Genomic DNA, 17,005 nt, shown 5'->3' on the forward strand with positions numbered 1-17,005 from the left:
GGGGAGTAGTTTGGATTCGAAGAATAAATGGGAGCCCTTGAGATGTCATGTGATTTATGCCCGAAGAAGTTTGCTAGGACCACTGTTACCCAATCGGGACAGTCTTGGGTAGAGATGAGACCTGGCTCCTCCCAGTGTCACCCTCTCGATTCTAGGGAGGGTGGCTCCTCTTTCAGAAAACCTCCTTTCAAGCGTTCGGGTGACATATCTCCTGCCAAGCACGAAGCAAACAGGCTACCGGGTTGGACAAACCCAGGTGTGCAATTCTGGCGTTCCTTGGAGCTAGGCGGGCGGAGCCCGTTGTGATTGGTTACAAGCTCTCCCACTCTTCCAGTCAGACCGCTCGTTCCCCGTGTGAGACGAGTGAGCCATTTGATTGGCGCTTCCCACGAGAGTGACAGCAGACGCAGCCTATGAGCCCAAAGACCCGGCTGCTCTGTCCAGAGCAGCCTGCTGTGCCGCCGGAACCCGGGCTGTCAGTGCTGGTTCTGCGGCTCGCCCCCATCCCGCGCGCCTCTCGCACTATGGCGGTCCCGCCGCAGATGAGAGCTCTGCTCCATGCGGTCAACGCACTGTTGCGCCAGCGCCGCTACCACGCTGCGTTGGCCATGCTTAAGGGCTTCCGGAACGGGGCAGTGTGAGTGGGGCCGTTGGGCTGGGCCGGGGCTGAGGGATGGGTCCTGCTCAGGTTGGAGAAGCGGGTTCGGGGCCCGTTGCCATTCTGTGTGTCATTGAGCAGCCCTGGTGTGTCTCTAGACCTCGGTGTGCACTATCTGCACAGTGGGCGCTGGGGATTTGGGGTTCCATGCACCTTCTGAGCTGGGGCTCCCATTAAGCTGGTTCTGGGTCCTCCGTGCTTTGCAACCTGGTGCACATGCCCTGACGACCTCCCACTCCAGTCCCTGTATCCCCTCGTTTGGGCTGCCCCTACCCCCCTGCTTTGTGACCTTGGGTCTGTTTGGCTTTAACAGTCCCATCTGTACGATGAGAAGTGGCCACTGGCCTCTAGCAGGCCAGTGGCACATTGTGTGTATGCTCCCACCATTAAGCTGCCTGTGGGCTCACATCCCACTTCTCACTACTCATCTGTATGACTCTAGCTCTAAGTCCCCATCCGGCCCAGAAGACTCCTGGGGCATAAGCCTTTTGCAACGACTGTAAAAGATGGTGCAGATATTTGCTGGGCAAATTGATTATATCCTGGCCATCCGATCTGCTGGAAAGTAGGTCTTGGGGTCATTTCACCTGGCTGTTAACTGCAGGGGAGGTCCCTGCAGTTACTCATGCATGACAGCTATCTTTTATTGAGAGCCTAATGTGCCAGAACTAGTGATGCAACAGAGCAAACTGTACAAAGACCTGAAGACCTGTCCTCTTGGAGTTGACATGCTGGTTAGTGGAGCATGCCATGGCGGTGAGAGTGCCCCTGGACTACCTCTGTCCCAATCTTGGTGCCACCTACCTGTGTAGTGTTTTGTTTTAAGATTTATGTATTTGACAGAAAGCGCACAAGCAGAGGGAGAGGGAGAAGCAGGCTCCCCGCTGAGCAGGGAGCGCACTGTAGGACTCAATCCCAGGACCCTGAGATCATGACCTGAGCTGAAGGCAGACACTTAACTGATTGAGCCACCCAGGTGCCCCTACCTGTGTGATCATGAGCAAGTCAATTAGCCTCTCTGACCCTCACTTTCTATAAAATGGGGCTGGTAATAATACTTACATCATACTGGGGCCCCTTACTCCAATGCCAGGCTCTCGGCTACCGTGAGAACCCAGAGTCAGTAGGATTGGTTCCAACTGGGCCTGAAGATTTTATCAGCCATGCTTAACTGTGACTAAGGTGGGATAACATCAGTGGCCCTTTGCCAAGGTATTCTCAGGACAAAACAGAGATGAAAATGAGTCATATAGTAGCCGCCAGTGGTTATTGCCCAGTGCTAGCTTTGTACACCTACTCTCAGCCCAGTTGTCCTTACGGGACCCTCCCAGCCAAGGTAGTCACTTGCTAAAGTGAGGCCCTTTTCAGGCCCAGTTCCTTCGTTTCAAAGCTGGGTGCCTTCATCTCTTCTGGCCTCAGTTTCATCCTCTGTAAAATGGAAACAGCCTCACCCAAATGGAGTGCTCTAAGGCAGTGATCCTGTGACAGTTCAGTGCTAAGACACCATGACCATCTGTAAGGACCTAGAGTCCAGGGTCCTAGTGAGATCAGTCTTTAAAGTACTGTGGCAGTACCAGGCATGCTTTACAGAGGAGGTGATTGTGTTGTTTTGAAGAGCAAGTTGTAATTTGCCAGAAGTAGAAGGGCAACCCAAGCAGAGGGAATGTTTGAACAAAGGCCTGGAGGTGGAAAAGAATATGCTATTTGTGCAGAGAGGCCATCCATTCAGGGAGGCAGACTTGGACAACTAAGTCATAGGAGCTTTGTAAAGTTGAACTCACTGATTTCCACTCCTAACTATATAAGTATGCATCTCTAAAAGTAAGGGCATTTTCCTGTATGGCTAAATTATCATGATTATACTTAATATATTAATAATCCTATAATGTTGACTACTGTCCAGTTAATAGTGAAATTGTCCTAGCTACCCCCTAAATGTTCTCCCTAAATGTTAGTTTGCTGAGACTAGACACCTCCCAGACATCACATTGCACCTGTCATTATGTCCTTGAAATCCTTTTAAACCTTGCACATCCCTTTTTTAAAATTTTACTTTATTTATTTATTGGACAGAGGGAGTACAAGCAGGGGGAAAAGCAGAGGGAGAGGGACAAGTGGGCTTCCCTGAGCAGGGAGCCTGATGTGGGGCTCGATCCCAGGATGCTGGGATCATGACCTGACCTGCAGGCAGATGCTTAACAGACTGAGCCACCCAGGCACCCCATGCACGTCCCTTTTTTCAGGGCATAGAGTAATCCTGTGAATAGTATCAGCTGGCTCCCACCTGAGTTTCAGGGCTCTGGGAATGGGGCCTGGCAGATGTACAGAGTTGGGGACACTATTCCACTTGTGTCTGGGGTATAAGGAAGGACTCTTTTCACTCTGGAGAGCTGGAGGAGGCTGAGGGCCTCTTTGTTCAGGGGAAGAGACATAACTTTGGAGGAGGGGAGGGAGACAGCTTGCTGGGGCCAGGATGGGGTTCCTGCCCACTGCTAGGTAGGGGACAAGATAAGCAATTCAGCAATAAGAATTCTGGCTTCAGCATACTAACATTAACAAATTTGATTTGCATTTTACTAAAGATTTTATTTTTTTATTTGACAGGGAGAGCACAAGTAGGCACAGCAGTAGGCAGAGGGAGAGGGAGACGCAGACTCCCCACTGAGCAGAGAGGCTGATACAGGTTTGATCTCAGGACCCTGGGATCATGACCTAAGACGACACTTAACCCACTGAGCTACCCAGGAGCCCCTTTAATTTGTATTTTAAAAAATTAGGTAACATTCGGGGCGCCTGGCTGACTCAGTGGAGCATGTGACTCCTGATCTCCAGGCTGACTCATCTATGTTGGGTGGAGAGATTACTTAAAAATAAAAAAAAAATTTTTTTTAAGATTTTATTTATTGAGAGAGAAAGAGAGCATGAGCCGGGGAGGGGGTGGTGGGTGGGCATGGGAGAGAGGTGGGTGGGGAAAAGGAGAAGCAGGCTCCCCGCTAAGCAGGAAGCACGATGTGAGGCTCCATCCCAGAACCCTGAGACCATGACCTGAGCCAAAGGCAGATGCTTGACCGACTAAGCCACTCAGGCGCCCCTGAAAATAAAATCTTAAAAAAAAAAAATTAGGTAACATTCAGAGACGCCTGGGTGGCTCAGTTGGTTGAGTGTCTGCCTTCAGGTCAGATCATGATCCCAGTGTCCTGGGATCCAACCCCGCATCAGGCTCCCTGCTCAGCGGGGAAGTCTGCCTCTCCCTCTCCATCTGCCTCTCCCCCAGCTCATGTTCTCTCTCACTCTCTCTCTTTCGAATAAATAAATAAAATCTTCTTCAAAAAATTAGGTAACATTCAAAGATACAAACGTGGTGCTCCAAAGGGGCCATGCACCCGAATGTTTATAGCAGCAATGTCCACAATAGCCAAACTATGGAAAGAACCTAGATGTCCATCAACAGATGAATGGATAAAGAAGATGTGGTATATATACACACTGGAATACTACGCAGCCATCAAAAGAAACGAAATCTTGCCATTTGCGACGACGTGGATGGAACTAGAGGGTATTCTGCTTAGTGAAATAAGTCAATCAGAGAAAGACAACTATCGTATGATCTCCCTGATATGAGGAAATGGAGATGCAATGGGGGGGGTTGGGGGGGTTAGGAAAAGAAAAAATGAAAGGAGATGGGATTGGGAGGGAGACAAACCATAAAAGACTCAAACTCAAAAAACAGACTGAGGGTTGCTGGGGGGAGGGGGGACGGGAGAGGGTGGGGGGGGATATGGACATTGGGGAGGGTATGTGCTATGATGAGTGCTGTGAAATGTGTAAACCTGGCGATTCACAGACCTGTACCCCTGGGGATAAAAATACATTATATGTTTATTAAAATAAATTAATTAATTTAAAAAATTAGGTAACATTCAGAAAAGGCATAAAAAATTAGATGCTTTGGGACACATGGCTGGCTCAGTCAGTGGAGCATGTGATTCTTGATCTCGGGGTTCTGAGTTCAAGCCCCACAATGGGAAAGAAGCCTACTTTAAAAAAATAAAAAGTCAGATGCTATGAAGTCCTGCCCACTCCATTCCTCTGTCACTGAGTCCCCCTCCCTGGAGGTGACACCTGTGTCCAGTCTCTTATGTCTCCCTCCAGAAATATTGTCTGCATATACAAGCAGATACGTGTATTTTTCCCCACACCTTTAAGACAAATTTTATTTTGAAATAATTTAGGTTTATGGATGAATTACCTCATTTTACACAATTTGACATTTTATACATCTCGTTCTAATATGTCCTGCAGTGCACATAGAGCTGTGTCAGTCTCTCACATCTGTGTAGCATTCCACTCAGTGGTGGGACCATTATTTATTCATCCGAAAGTCCCCTGTGAGTGGACATGGGTTTGCTTCTGGTCTTTTGCGGTTACTAACAAGCCTGTGATGAATAGTCACAGATACCCATATGACAACAATACATAGCTCCTGGTCATTGTGTCCGGAGGCCATCAAGGATTTTTAGACCTTGTAGCTTGGCAAGATCAGGACCTAGAGCTGGAGAACTTGGTGGGGCCAGAGGGAGTCCTGTAAAGAAGAAAAAAGGAGGAGACACTAGTGTTGGTTGAACTAGAACTTTGACATGTGCTATGTCCTTAACTGCTAGAAGCAACTCTGAAACGGAGAATACTTTTTGCTGGAGGGAGAAGGGAGGCTCAGAGAGGTTAAGTGATTTATCCAAGTTCACACAGCAAAAAGTGGCAGGGCTTTGGCACCAAATATTACAGGATTTCCTTTCCATTACCCACTTGAGTATAGTTAAAACAATGGGGGCGCCTGGCTGGCTCAGTCAGTGGAGCCATGCAACTTGATGTTGGGGTTCTGAATTCGAGCTCCACATTGGGTGTGATTATTTAAGGATAAAATCTTTAAAAAACCAACAAAAAACAATGAAGGAGAATGTATACATGCTCACGTAATCCCCAGTTGTTCAAATGAGGAGGTAAAAGGAGAATCAGGGGAAGAAGTTTGAGTCTTAAAAAGAGGCATTTCTGTAACACTTAAAATGTCTGTTCTGGGACACCTGCCTGGCTCCGTTGGTAGCTCATTTGGGACTGTTGATCTCAAGGTTATGAGTTCAAGTCCCACCTTAGGCATGGGGCCTACTTAAAAAAAAAAAAGTTTATTTCAATTATTTTAGTTTTTTAAAAAGATTTAATTATTTATTTTAGAGAGAGAGGGAGAGTACCCAATGGGGAGGGGCAGAGGAAGAGGGACAGAGAGAATCTCAAGCAGACTCCTTTCTGAGTGCACTGAGTGTGGGGCTCAGTCTCACCACCCTGAGATCATGACCTGAACTGGAATCAAGAGTCAAATGTTCAACTGACTGAAGCCACCCAGGGACCCCTCAATTATTTTAATTTTAAAAGCAATGTTTAACCATTACAGATCATTTTGGAAATATGGAGAAGTTAAAAAAAAAAAAAGACAAAAGTAAATTCCCATATTCCTCTGGCTCAGGGAACATTGCTAATAAACAATTGTGGCATATTTCCTTCCAGTTTTTTTTAAATCCATTTTTACAAAGCCGAGGTCCTCTTGTGTATCATTGTTGGAAAGAGGTACATTTTGAGTAGGTAGAAGGAAGTACGAGGTTACTCAGCAACTGTTGTAGGGAATTTATTAACTTTAAGATAGACCAAGCTAAAGGTAGAACCTTCCAGAAATTACCTTCCCTCACAAATAATTAACGGCTGCTCCAGAATCAGTCAGCAATCCTGTATGGAGCACATTATTATATGTCAAGTACCATGCAAGGTGCTGGGGGCTCTGCAGAGGACACATCAAACACAGTCCCTGACAACGCCTACCCTCTAGGGGAGGAAAGAACTAATCAGAATAGAAAGAAACTACGAGTAATTGAGTCATTAACGCAGGACTGTAATACGCTGCAGAGAAGCTTGGAGCTCTGTGGTCGTGAAAATATTGCCTTGCCGTCACCTGGTCTGGTGGGTAAGAAGCCTCCACAGAGGCGCCCCTGAGACTTGAAGGCTGAGGAGTCCCTGAAGGAGCAACTCTACACTGCCAACTGGGCGGGGCCGGTGGAGGCCTTTGACACACAATCGTCCCCTTTCATTGAAATTATAACCACCCTCTAGCCTGACATCCCCTTTGGCTGTTAGGCAAACCGAGGCTCAGAGAAGTTAAATAGCAGGCCCGAGGCCCACTACCAAGAAGGTGTCAGAGCTGGGATTTGAACCCAGATCCAACTTGAAAGCCAGCATTATCTCCCCTTCCAGGGTGACGTTAGGATTAGGGCTGAAGGGGGTAGGGGATGGGGGGGGCGGGGACAAGGCATCAGAGAGCCGGGAAAGAAACTGTGAGGCAGTGATGCCGTCCATAGTAACTGTTTCCTTTCATTTCAACAGCTACGGAGCCAAAATCCGGGCCCCTCACGCGCTGGTCATGACCTTTCTCTTCCGGAGTGGCAGGTACCCACCCCCTCCACACACCCCCAGACTGGGGGAGAGTACAGTCAGCCTTCAGTGCCAGGACCCTTGCACTAGCTTCCTAGTCAGGTCGAGCCGCCCCCCGCCCACCACCTCCTCAAGTACAACTCTGATCCTATTAGTCCTACTCAAAAACTCCCCGAGCTCCCACTGTCCTCCGGAGAAGACTAGCCTCCTTCCTTCAAAGGCTCTCTCCAACTAGTGTTGAGCGCTGGCCGATGCACGGAGTTGTTGAATCACAGTATGATACACCGGAAACTAATATAACAGTGTCTGTTCACTGTATTAAAATAAAAACTTAAAAAAAAAAAAAAGTCCCTCTGCTGCCTGGGCGCCGCTGCATGCCCACCTTCCTCCCTTCCGGCCCCTTGGAGTGCTCCCGGCACATGGGACTCCGGGCCACGGGCCACGCCATGTGTGGCTCCACCGCCCCCTCCAGGCGCGCCCCTTCCTCTTCACCCCACCTTTATTTCCCTGTTGGCAATGCATACCAGCCACATGAGGAGCACTTCCTTGGGAGAACTGTCCGTGAGCTCCTTGACTCCCTCAAACATCTCCGGTCCTCCTCCATCTGCCGTAGCTTTCCCCTCAGGACACTTCTCAGAAACCACTCTCCGTGGCTTCGTTTTTAACGTCTGTAGCCTCACTTTGCGCTTAGAAGAAGCGCACGTGGACAGCCTCTTGGCTAATTCCAGCTCACAAGATTTTCTCTTTTCGTATTTTTATTTAGGATTGCTCCTTTTATTTTATTTTTTAGATTTTAATTATTTGAGAGAGTGTGAGCACAAGCAGGGGGAGGGGCAGAGGGAGAGGGAGAAGCAGACTCCCCACTGAGTAACGAGCCTGACCCAGGGCTGGATCCCAGGACCCCGTGATCATGACCTGAGCCGAAGGCACAAGCTTAACCGGCTGAGCCACCCAGGTGTCCCTAGAAACATTTTGAAGGCAGGATTAGCACCAACAGTTAACAGGGAAATCCACCTTTCTTGCATTAGAACTGGCAACACTAGAGGCACCTGGCTGATTCAGTCAGTAAAGCATGGGACCTGATCTTGGTGTCATGAGTTTGAGCCCCATGTTGGTCATAGCGTTTACTCAAAAAAAAAAAAAAAGGTTAAAAAATAAGAGAACTGGCAACACCGGGCTCATGTTCCTTTGAGACGAGAACCAGCCGACTCCTGGCTGTCCCCACTCACCCGGCAGATTTCCACAGGTTCCAGTAGACCCACTTAAAGGCCCTAATCTAGCCGTGAGAGCACTTGATTGCAGGATCCTTGAATTGACCTCCCAGGGTACGCGCTGCCCTTCTCCCTGTGTTCTCTCACTGCCCCCTAGTGACTTAATTTTAAAGGATAAATAGAATGCTTGCCCAACTTAAATGTGCACTTTTCTCAGGATAAAGACAAAACTGCACGTCCCCACCTCTCCTCACATTCTTCCCCCCCCACCACATTCTCTGCTCAGGCCTTGGTTTCTCTCTGTTCCTTTACTCCCCACTCTCTGTCTCTCCTCCGGACCTTTGCACATGCTGATCCCTCTGCCTAGGATGCAACCCCTCTCCCCTCTCCATCTCATTGACTCCTCATCCTTTGGATCCCAGAATCATCTATAGTCAGGGTGAAAGTTTGACCTTTGCTTTGTGATAATTTATGTTTGTCTCTGCCATTACATCATATACTTTATGAAGGCAGGAAGCTTTTTTCCTCAGAATCCTATCCCCCGTTCCAGTACATAGTAGGCTCTCCCTTACTCCCTCTTTCATGTCTTCACATGCTTATGCCAAAAAGTAATTTACTGAGCACCTACTAGTTGCCAGGCCCTGTTCTGGGCCCTGGGGATCAACAAGCCAGGTGTAGACACCATCCTCTGGTAGCTTCCACTGGGGTGGGGTTGGAGTGGGAGGTGATTAAGCCTATCAATGTCAGCTGGTAGAAGAGCTGTGAAGGTAAAGGAGACAGGGCGGTCAGGCTAGGCTCTCTGAGGAAGTGACCTGTAGTCAAGGCTGAGGACATGGAAGCTAGAGGCCTGGGGCTGAATGAGCCTGGGCCACCTGCTGGCTCAGGTTTGCATGCCCAGGGGAGAATGCCCTCAAAGCAGTTGGGCCCACACTCACTAGGGGTCCCTGTGTTTGTGCAGCCTCCGGGAGAAGCTGCGGGCCATTCTGCAAGCCACGTACACCCACTCCTGGAACCTGGCCTGCTTTGTGTTCACCTATAAGGGCCTCTGCGCCCTGCAGGCCCACGTGCAGGGCGAGACCTACCAGGTGCACTCGTTCCTGGCCGCCTTCATCGGGGGCTTGCTGGTGTTTGGAGCTAACAGTAACATCAACAGCCAGGTAAAGACCCTTCCCCAGGATAGGGCTCAGGGCACAGAGGCTGGGACAGGAAGATTGTGGTCCGGGTTTAGAATTCGGGGTGGTGGTCAAAGAAGATGAGCTTTTTTTTTTTTTAAGATTTTATTTATTTATTTGACAGAGGGAGAGAGCACAAGCAGGGGAACACTGGGGAGAGAGAGGGAGAAGTAGACTCCCTACTGAGCATGGAGCCCGGTGCAGGACTCGATCCTAGGACCATGACCTGAGCCGAAGGCAGAAGTTTAACAACTGAGCCATCCAGGCGCCCCCTAGTTGTTGTTTTAAAGTCCTTCTTGGGTGACATGAAAAGTTGGTAGCCCCTCCCTTTGCCTCCCTCCAATTTATTAAATATTTTCAAATTATAAAAATCGTGGTTTATTTTCACATTTTAAAAATGCAGGGGTGCCTGGGTGGCTCAGTGGGTTAAAGCCTCCACCTTCGGCTCAGATCATGATCCCAGGGTCCTGGGATCGAGTCCCGCATCAGGCTCTCTGCTCAGCGAGGAGCCTGCTTCCTCCTCTCTCTCTGCCTGCCTCTCTGCCTACTTGTGATCTCTGTCTGTCAAATAAATAAATAAAATCTTTTAAAAAGTACAGACTAAGCACCCTCTGTATGTCTGGGGCACTTCTAGGTGCTTGGGGTGTATCATAATAAAATTAGAAAATAAATTGAAAAGAAAGCTCCTGTCCCCCTCCAATTGTCAAACCACTGTCCAGGAATACTTTAACTGTGTCCTTTTTTTTTTTTAAGCCTTTTTTTTTCTTTAAGATTTTATTTATTTGAAAGAGAAAGCATGAACCTAGGGGCAGAGGGAGAGAAAGAAGCAGACTCCTTGCTGAGCAAGAAGCCCCACATGGCCTTGATCCCAGGACCCTGAGATCATAACCTGAGCTGAAGGCAGAGGTTTAACCCACTGAGCCACCCAGACCTCCCACTTTAACTGTGTCTTGTGTGCCCCTTCAAAAATTATCTGTGCTTGTATCTGTACACACCAGGAGTTTTTCACCAATGAGATCACACCACACTCTTTCTTCACAGAATGATGTATTTAGGAAAACTTTCTTGTCAGTCCATTATTCTTTTTAACACCAGTAGAGCTCTCTATTGTGTGAATCGACTGGCCTTGATTTCCCCAGTCTCCTCTGGGTGGACGCTTAGGGGGTCTGTAGTCTTTTGCCAGGACACACACACATTAGTCTACATCTTTGTTTGGATATGTGTCAATCCATCTGAAATTCCCTTACCACAGAACTATGGAATCTATAGATGTGAACATTTTGAATTTTGAGAAATTTTCCCGAGGGTTTTTTGGGGGGGGGGGTTGTTTTTTGTTTTTTTTTTTTTTTTTATTTGGTTAGAAATGTCACTGGTCTATGAACTTCTAGGGGCTAGGAATCCTGGTCATACCATCTCCTTCTCCCTCCCTTCCTTTCCCTGACCTCTGGTAACAACTACCCTGACCTCCATTTCTAAAATTTTGTTATATCAAAAATGTTAGGGGCGCCTGGGTGGCTCAGTGGGTTAAAGCCTCTGCCTTCGGCTCCGGTCATGATCCCAGGGTCCTGGGATCGAGCCCCGCATCGGGCTCTCTGCTCAGCGGGGAGCCTGCTTCACCTTCTCTCTCTCTGCCTGCCTCTCTGCCTACTTGTGATCTCTGTCTGTCAAATAAATAAATAAAATCTAAAAAAAAAAAAAAATGTTATGTAACTAGAGTCATTGCATTGTATAACCTTTGGTGTTTGGCTTTTTCACGCAGCATAATTCCCTAGAAATTCATCCAAGTTGTGTGTATATCGATAGTTCATGCCAGGGCATGGATGCCCCACACTTTGTTTAAACATCCACCCACTGACAAACATCTGGGTTGTTTCCAGCTCTTGGCTATTAGAAATACAGATAAGAATATTCTTTTTTTTTTTTTTAAAGATTTTATTTATTCATTTGACAGAGACCACAAGTAGGCAGAGAGGCAGGTAGAGATAGAGAGAGAGAGAGGGAAGCAGGCTCCCTGCCGAGCAGAGAGCCCGATGCGGGGCTCGATCCCAGGACCCTGGGATCATGACTTGAGCCAAAGGCAGAGGCTTTAACCCACTGAGCCACCCAGGCGCCCCAAGATAAGAATATTCTTGTACAAGTTTTTGGGTGACCATAGGTTTTCATTACTCCGGAATAAATGCCCAAGAGTCCAATTGCTGGGTCATATGATACATGCATGTTTAAGTTTTTTTAAGATTTTTATTTTTAAGTATTTCATAATCTCTGTAGCCAGTGTGAGACTCAAACTCAGAACCCCCAGATCAAGAGTTGCATGTTCCACCTACTGAGCCAGCCAGGTACCCCATCCATGTTTATTTTTTTTTTAAAGATTTTATTTATTTATTCATTTGAGAGAGAGAGCGAGAAAGAGCTCAAAGAAAGCACCAGTTGGGGAGGGGCAGAGGAGGAGGGAGAGGAAGAGGAAGAGGGAGAGAATCTCAAGCAGACTCCATGCTGAGCTCGGAGACCCATGCAGGGCTCGACCTGATCATGACCTGAACTGAAACCGAGAGTTGGATGCTTAATCGACTGAGCCAGCCAGACACCCCCATGCGTGTTTAATTTTTTAAGAAACTGCCAGTCTGTTTTCCAGAGTGACTATATGATTTTACATTCTCATCAGGAATATACAAGTGATCCATTTTCTCCACATCCTAGCCAGCATTTGGTTTATCACTTTTTTTTTAAGATTTTATTTACTTATTTGGCAGAGAAAGAGATCACAAGAAGGCAGAGAGGCAGGCGGTGGGGGTGGGGAAGCGGGCTCCCCGCTGAGCAGAGAGCCTGATGCGGGGCTTGATCCCAGGACCCTGAGATCATGACCGGAGCTGAAGGCAGGTCATCATTAACCCACTGAGCCACCCAGGCGCCCCGGTTTATCATGTTTTTAACCAGCCATTTGATAGGTGTGCAGTGCTTCCATTGTGGTTTTAATTTGCATTTCCCTAACAGCTGATGATGTTGAACATCTTTACATGTGCTTATTTTCCATCTGTAGAACCAGTTCGGTGAAACATCTGTTCGCATCTTTTGCTTATTTTCTAGTTGGATTGTTTCTTTTTTTTAACCATTGAGTTTTGAGAGTTTTTAAAATATATATATATCCCAGAGCACCTGGGTGGCTCAGTGGGTTAAGCCTCTGTCTTCGGCTCAGGTCATGATCCTAGGGTCCTGGGATCGAGTCCCGCATCGGGCTCTCTGCTTGGCAGGGAGCCTGCTTCTCCCCCTCTCTCTGCCTGCCTCTCTGCCTACTTGTGATCTCTCTGTCAAATAAATAAATAAAATCTTTAAATATATATATGTGTATATATATATATATATATATATATATATATATATATCCCAGATACAAATTTTTGTCAGACACATGTTTGTAAATATTTTCTCCTAGCTGTAGCTTTTCTTTTCAGCCTCTTCATATGGGCTTTCACAACCTGTTTTAAATTTTGATGAGATCCGGTTTACCGATTTTTTTTTTATGTGGGTTGTGAGTTTTGGTGTCAGGTTATACCTTTCAGTTTTGAGCCATGTAAATAAATTCATTTTCTAAAAATGTTAGTGAACAAGAATGATAAATTACAGCAAAGAATAGCAACATTAAAATACCTGCTACAGGGGCACTGGGGTGGCTTGTTCAAAGCCCCCAACTCTTTTTTTTTTTTAATTTTAAGATTTTATTTATTTATTTGACAGAGATCACAAGTGGGCAGAGAGGCAAGTGGGGGCTGGGGGGGGGCAGGGAGCAGGCTCCCTGCTGAGCAGAGAGCCCCATGTGGGGCTCGATGCAGGGCTCGATCCCAGGACCCTGAGATCATGACCTGAGCCAAAGGCAGAGGCTTAACCCACTGAGCCAACCAGGCACCCCAAGCCTCCAACTCTTGATTTCAGCTCAGGTCATGATCTCAGGGTCTTGAGATTGAACGCTATGTCATGCTCTGCACTGAGCATGGAGGCAGCTTAAGATTCTCTCTCTCCTTCTTCCTCTGCCTCTCCAACTCCCCCCAATAAATAAATAAATAAATAAAATCTTTAAAATACCTACTCCATACCACTTCAAATCATCTTGCACACTAGCTTTGAAAAACACTGACCCAGGCTGGCTCAGTTGGAAGAGCATGAGTCTCTTAAACTTGGGGTCATGGGTTCAAGCTCCACGTGGGGTGTAGAGATTACTAAAGTAAATTAAAGAAAGAAAGAAAGAGAAAGAAAGAAAGAAAAACCCCGATCCCATGTGCAGTAGGTGCCCCAGGACGCAGGGGTGGGCTGAAGGGTCCCAGTGGCTGGGAAACCACCCCCCCCCACTCTGGTCTCTCCCGTAATCCCCTGTCATTCCCTCCCTGCAGATCAACATGTACCTGCTCTCACGAGCCCTGTTTGCCCTGTGCCGCCTGGGCGTGGAGAAGGGCTACATTCCTGAGCCCAGGTGGGACCCATTCCCGCTGTTCACCGGGCTGCTGTGGGGGCTGGTGCTGTGGCTCTTTGAGTACCACCAGACCACTCTGCAGCCTTCCCTGCAGTCCTCCATGACCTACCTGTACCAGGACAGCAATGTCTGGCATGACATCTCAGACTTCCTCCTCTACAACAAGAGCCTCCCCTCGAAGTAATGGGGCCCCCGAGGTGCTGATGGGGGCGTCCACAGCCGAGATCGGCTCCATCGGCGAATTCCCCTAAAGGATCCTGCCTTCTCAAGATCATGGTTCTCAGACTCCAACTTGTATTGTCCCAGGGTTCCATTTGCCGAAGCAAAAGCACTGATTTCCAAGTCCCGTTAGGTCCTCTGCATTGGTGGAACGAGTGGTGAATTGGGCTGCAGGGTCTCAGACATGATTCCAGCTGTGCTGCTGGCTAATGTGAGACCAGGGAACATCCCCCCCCCCCCGACCCCCCCCCCCCCGCTTTGGGCGTCAGGGGTCAGCGAGCCCAGAGGAGGGCCCTGAAGTCTCTTCCTGGTAGGTTATGGTCTTTGACCATTCTGTGTACCAGGACTCCTTGCTGGGGAGGTGGGGGGAGGCAGCAAATATGTTTTCAGAAAAAATTGAATTCCTGGGCTCAGGTGTTGCTCTAGTGGAGAAGCTCTAGAATTCCACTGTCCAATGGAAGCACAATGTGATTCGCATATGTAATTGAAATTTGTCTTAGTAGCCACGTGAAAAAAGTAGGAAGAAGCAGGTGAGATTAATCTTAATTATATATTTTAACCCAGTATTTCTAAAATATTATCATTTTAACTATGAAAATTAGTATAAAAATTAATGAGATATTTTCTATTCCTCGTTCTTATACTAGGTCACCAGAATCAGGTATGGGGTGTATACTTAGAGTGTGTCCCAATGGGGACCAGCCATATTTCAAGTGCTCAGTAGCCGCATATGGCTCGTGGCTACAATATTGGTTAAAGGAGATATGGAACACTTCTATGCTTGCAGAAAATTCTAGTGGACAGTGCAGATACAGAGCTAGGGGACATGGGTTTGAGTCCCCGCTCCACCACTGTGTAAGCTTGGGGAAGGTCTCTTAACCTCTCGGAGCCTCAGTTTCTTGTAAAATGAGGATAATCATAATACACACATTGGATTTGTAGAAATATAAGAGCTGCTATTACTACTAATTACTTCCATTAGTGAGCTCCTATTTCCATTAGTGAGCTCCTACTTCCTCCCGGGTGCTTTGCATGTATTATTATTAACCCATACAATGACCTTGCAGGTGTGTATTTTGATCCTCATTTCACAGATGTGGACACTGAGGATCAGAGTGGGGAAATCACTTGCCCAAGATAATCAAGATAATACAACCAGTATGATAGCCAAATCAGGGTTTGAACCCAGAGCTGTCTGAGTTCAATACCCGTGTTGTTGTTGTTGTTGTTTTTTCAGTGCCTTATGTTAAATTTAGAAACCTAAGCTATGCTATGCAAATGTTAACTAGTTCTAGGATGGGGTCCAGAACATCATGCAAACTCAAATGCCCAGAGGGGTCTGGCAAGGGGTGTAAATGAAAACGTTGTGCACTTGGGAGTGATGGTAACCTGGGGAACTGGAGATTTACGTGCCAGTCCGATTTTTAAAATCACTGGTGCTGGACAAACCAAACCAGCTCTCCAGGAAGATGTCCATGAGCCTCCAATGTGAGACCCTTGGTCTAGTAGGAATACTCCAGTCTCTTTTTAGAAATTACTAGTAGAGATGTGCACAGGAGTCATGGTGATCTTATTAAAATGCAGATTCAGACTCAGTGAGTTTGGGGTGGGGCCAGAGAGTCTGCCTTTCTCACAGGCTTCCAGGTGCTGCCGTTGGTGCTGCTGGACGGAGTCGAACCTCGAGTAACAAGGTAGTAGGGAATCATGCGCAGCCAGCCTCCGTCTTGTTACAAAGGAGGAGGAAGCCGAGTCACAGAGCTGTTAAGTAATCGTGGTGGGATTAGGCCTGCTTCTGACAGCAGTGCTCTCAGTCCTGACGTACTACACACTTGGAGGTGATCTGGAAGGTCCCTGCATTCCCTGTGTGGAGGCTGAATGAGATCCCGAGGTCAGGAGGAGGAAGGGGGAGGCCATCAGCAAGCAGATGCTGGAGGGACTCCACCCGGTTCCCTCCAACTTTGCACTTCACTGCACACCAGCCAACTCTTCCAACGGCCACCCCTGTGTCTTTCTGCCTGAGGGCTCTCGTTTGCCACTGGCACCTGCTCTGCCACCCACAGCAGGTCTGGAGGATTAACACGGGCGATCACTCTCCAAGGTGGACACTCCGCAGTGGCTCCTAGAGATCCCCAGTCGGACCGAACTCTGGCTGCCCACAATGATCACTTGCTTGATAACTGACCCCACCCCTGCCCTTCCCTGTCTCCTCCATCCCTAACATAGGATCACTTCCCAGATGAACCACTTGCACTGAAATCCTTGTCTCGGGCTCTGCTGTTGAGGAAACCCAAACTAAAACTGGCCTCTGGTGCAGCAAGCTGAAAGCCAGTGGAGGTTTGGACAGAGAATTCGGAGGAAGAGTGCCGGGGCTCGGCCCTGTTTGCTCGGGCAAGGGACTTCACCGTTCTGTACCTCTGTTTCTTCATCTGTAAGAGAGGCATGCTAATTTCACTTGCCTCACAGCATGATCTGGAGGATTAAACAACATGATGAGACTAAAGTAAGCACTCCGTGAATGTTTGCTGTTATGTCTAATATAGCATCCAAATGGAGGAGGAAATGTGGTCCTAAGAACTGAGTAACCCCTGCTCTTAGCCTCTCCTACCCCCCCAGCTGAAGGTAGAGCCTTGGCTCCCTGCCTGCCCAGCATCCCCCCACTGCTGCGGGGGGCTGGCCGGCTGCACCACCGACTGTCTCTGCTCTCTAAGAATAGGTTTCCCTCACAGATGGCATCTCTCCGGATCCTGCCAGAGCATCTGGTTCCTCCAACTGCTCACTCCAGGGAGCGAGGCTGTGTGGTCCTTGCTGAGGA

General features: G+C 48.0%; 1 protein-coding gene across 4 annotated transcripts; it reads left to right on the forward strand.

The window, feature by feature from the left end:
* The first annotated feature begins 408 nt into the window (after positions 1 to 408).
* On the forward strand, positions 409 to 16,695 carry PXMP4 (peroxisomal membrane protein 4). 4 transcript variants are annotated; one of them, XM_080831530.1, is made up of 4 exons: positions 409 to 637; positions 7,082 to 7,144; positions 9,299 to 9,497; positions 9,637 to 9,878. In XM_080831530.1, exons 1-4 carry the CDS (start codon positions 414 to 416, stop codon positions 9,727 to 9,729), a joined length of 579 nt encoding a protein of 192 aa, XP_080687656.1. In that variant the 5' UTR covers positions 409 to 413; the 3' UTR covers positions 9,730 to 9,878. The 4 variants fall into 4 exon arrangements, with proteins under 4 accessions (XP_080687656.1, XP_080687654.1, XP_080687657.1 ...); XM_080831528.1 differs by lacking the exon at positions 9,637 to 9,878 and adding an exon at positions 13,895 to 16,695 and having other exon boundaries at positions 449 to 637; XM_080831529.1 differs by lacking the exons at positions 409 to 637; positions 9,637 to 9,878 and adding exons at positions 4,021 to 4,214; positions 13,895 to 16,695.
* The last annotated feature ends 310 nt before the right edge of the window (positions 16,696 to 17,005 follow it).

The sequence above is a fragment of the Martes martes genome, assembly GCF_963455335.1.
Source record: "Martes martes genome assembly, contig: scaffold_134, whole genome shotgun sequence".
Lineage (NCBI taxonomy): Eukaryota > Metazoa > Chordata > Mammalia > Carnivora > Mustelidae > Martes > Martes martes.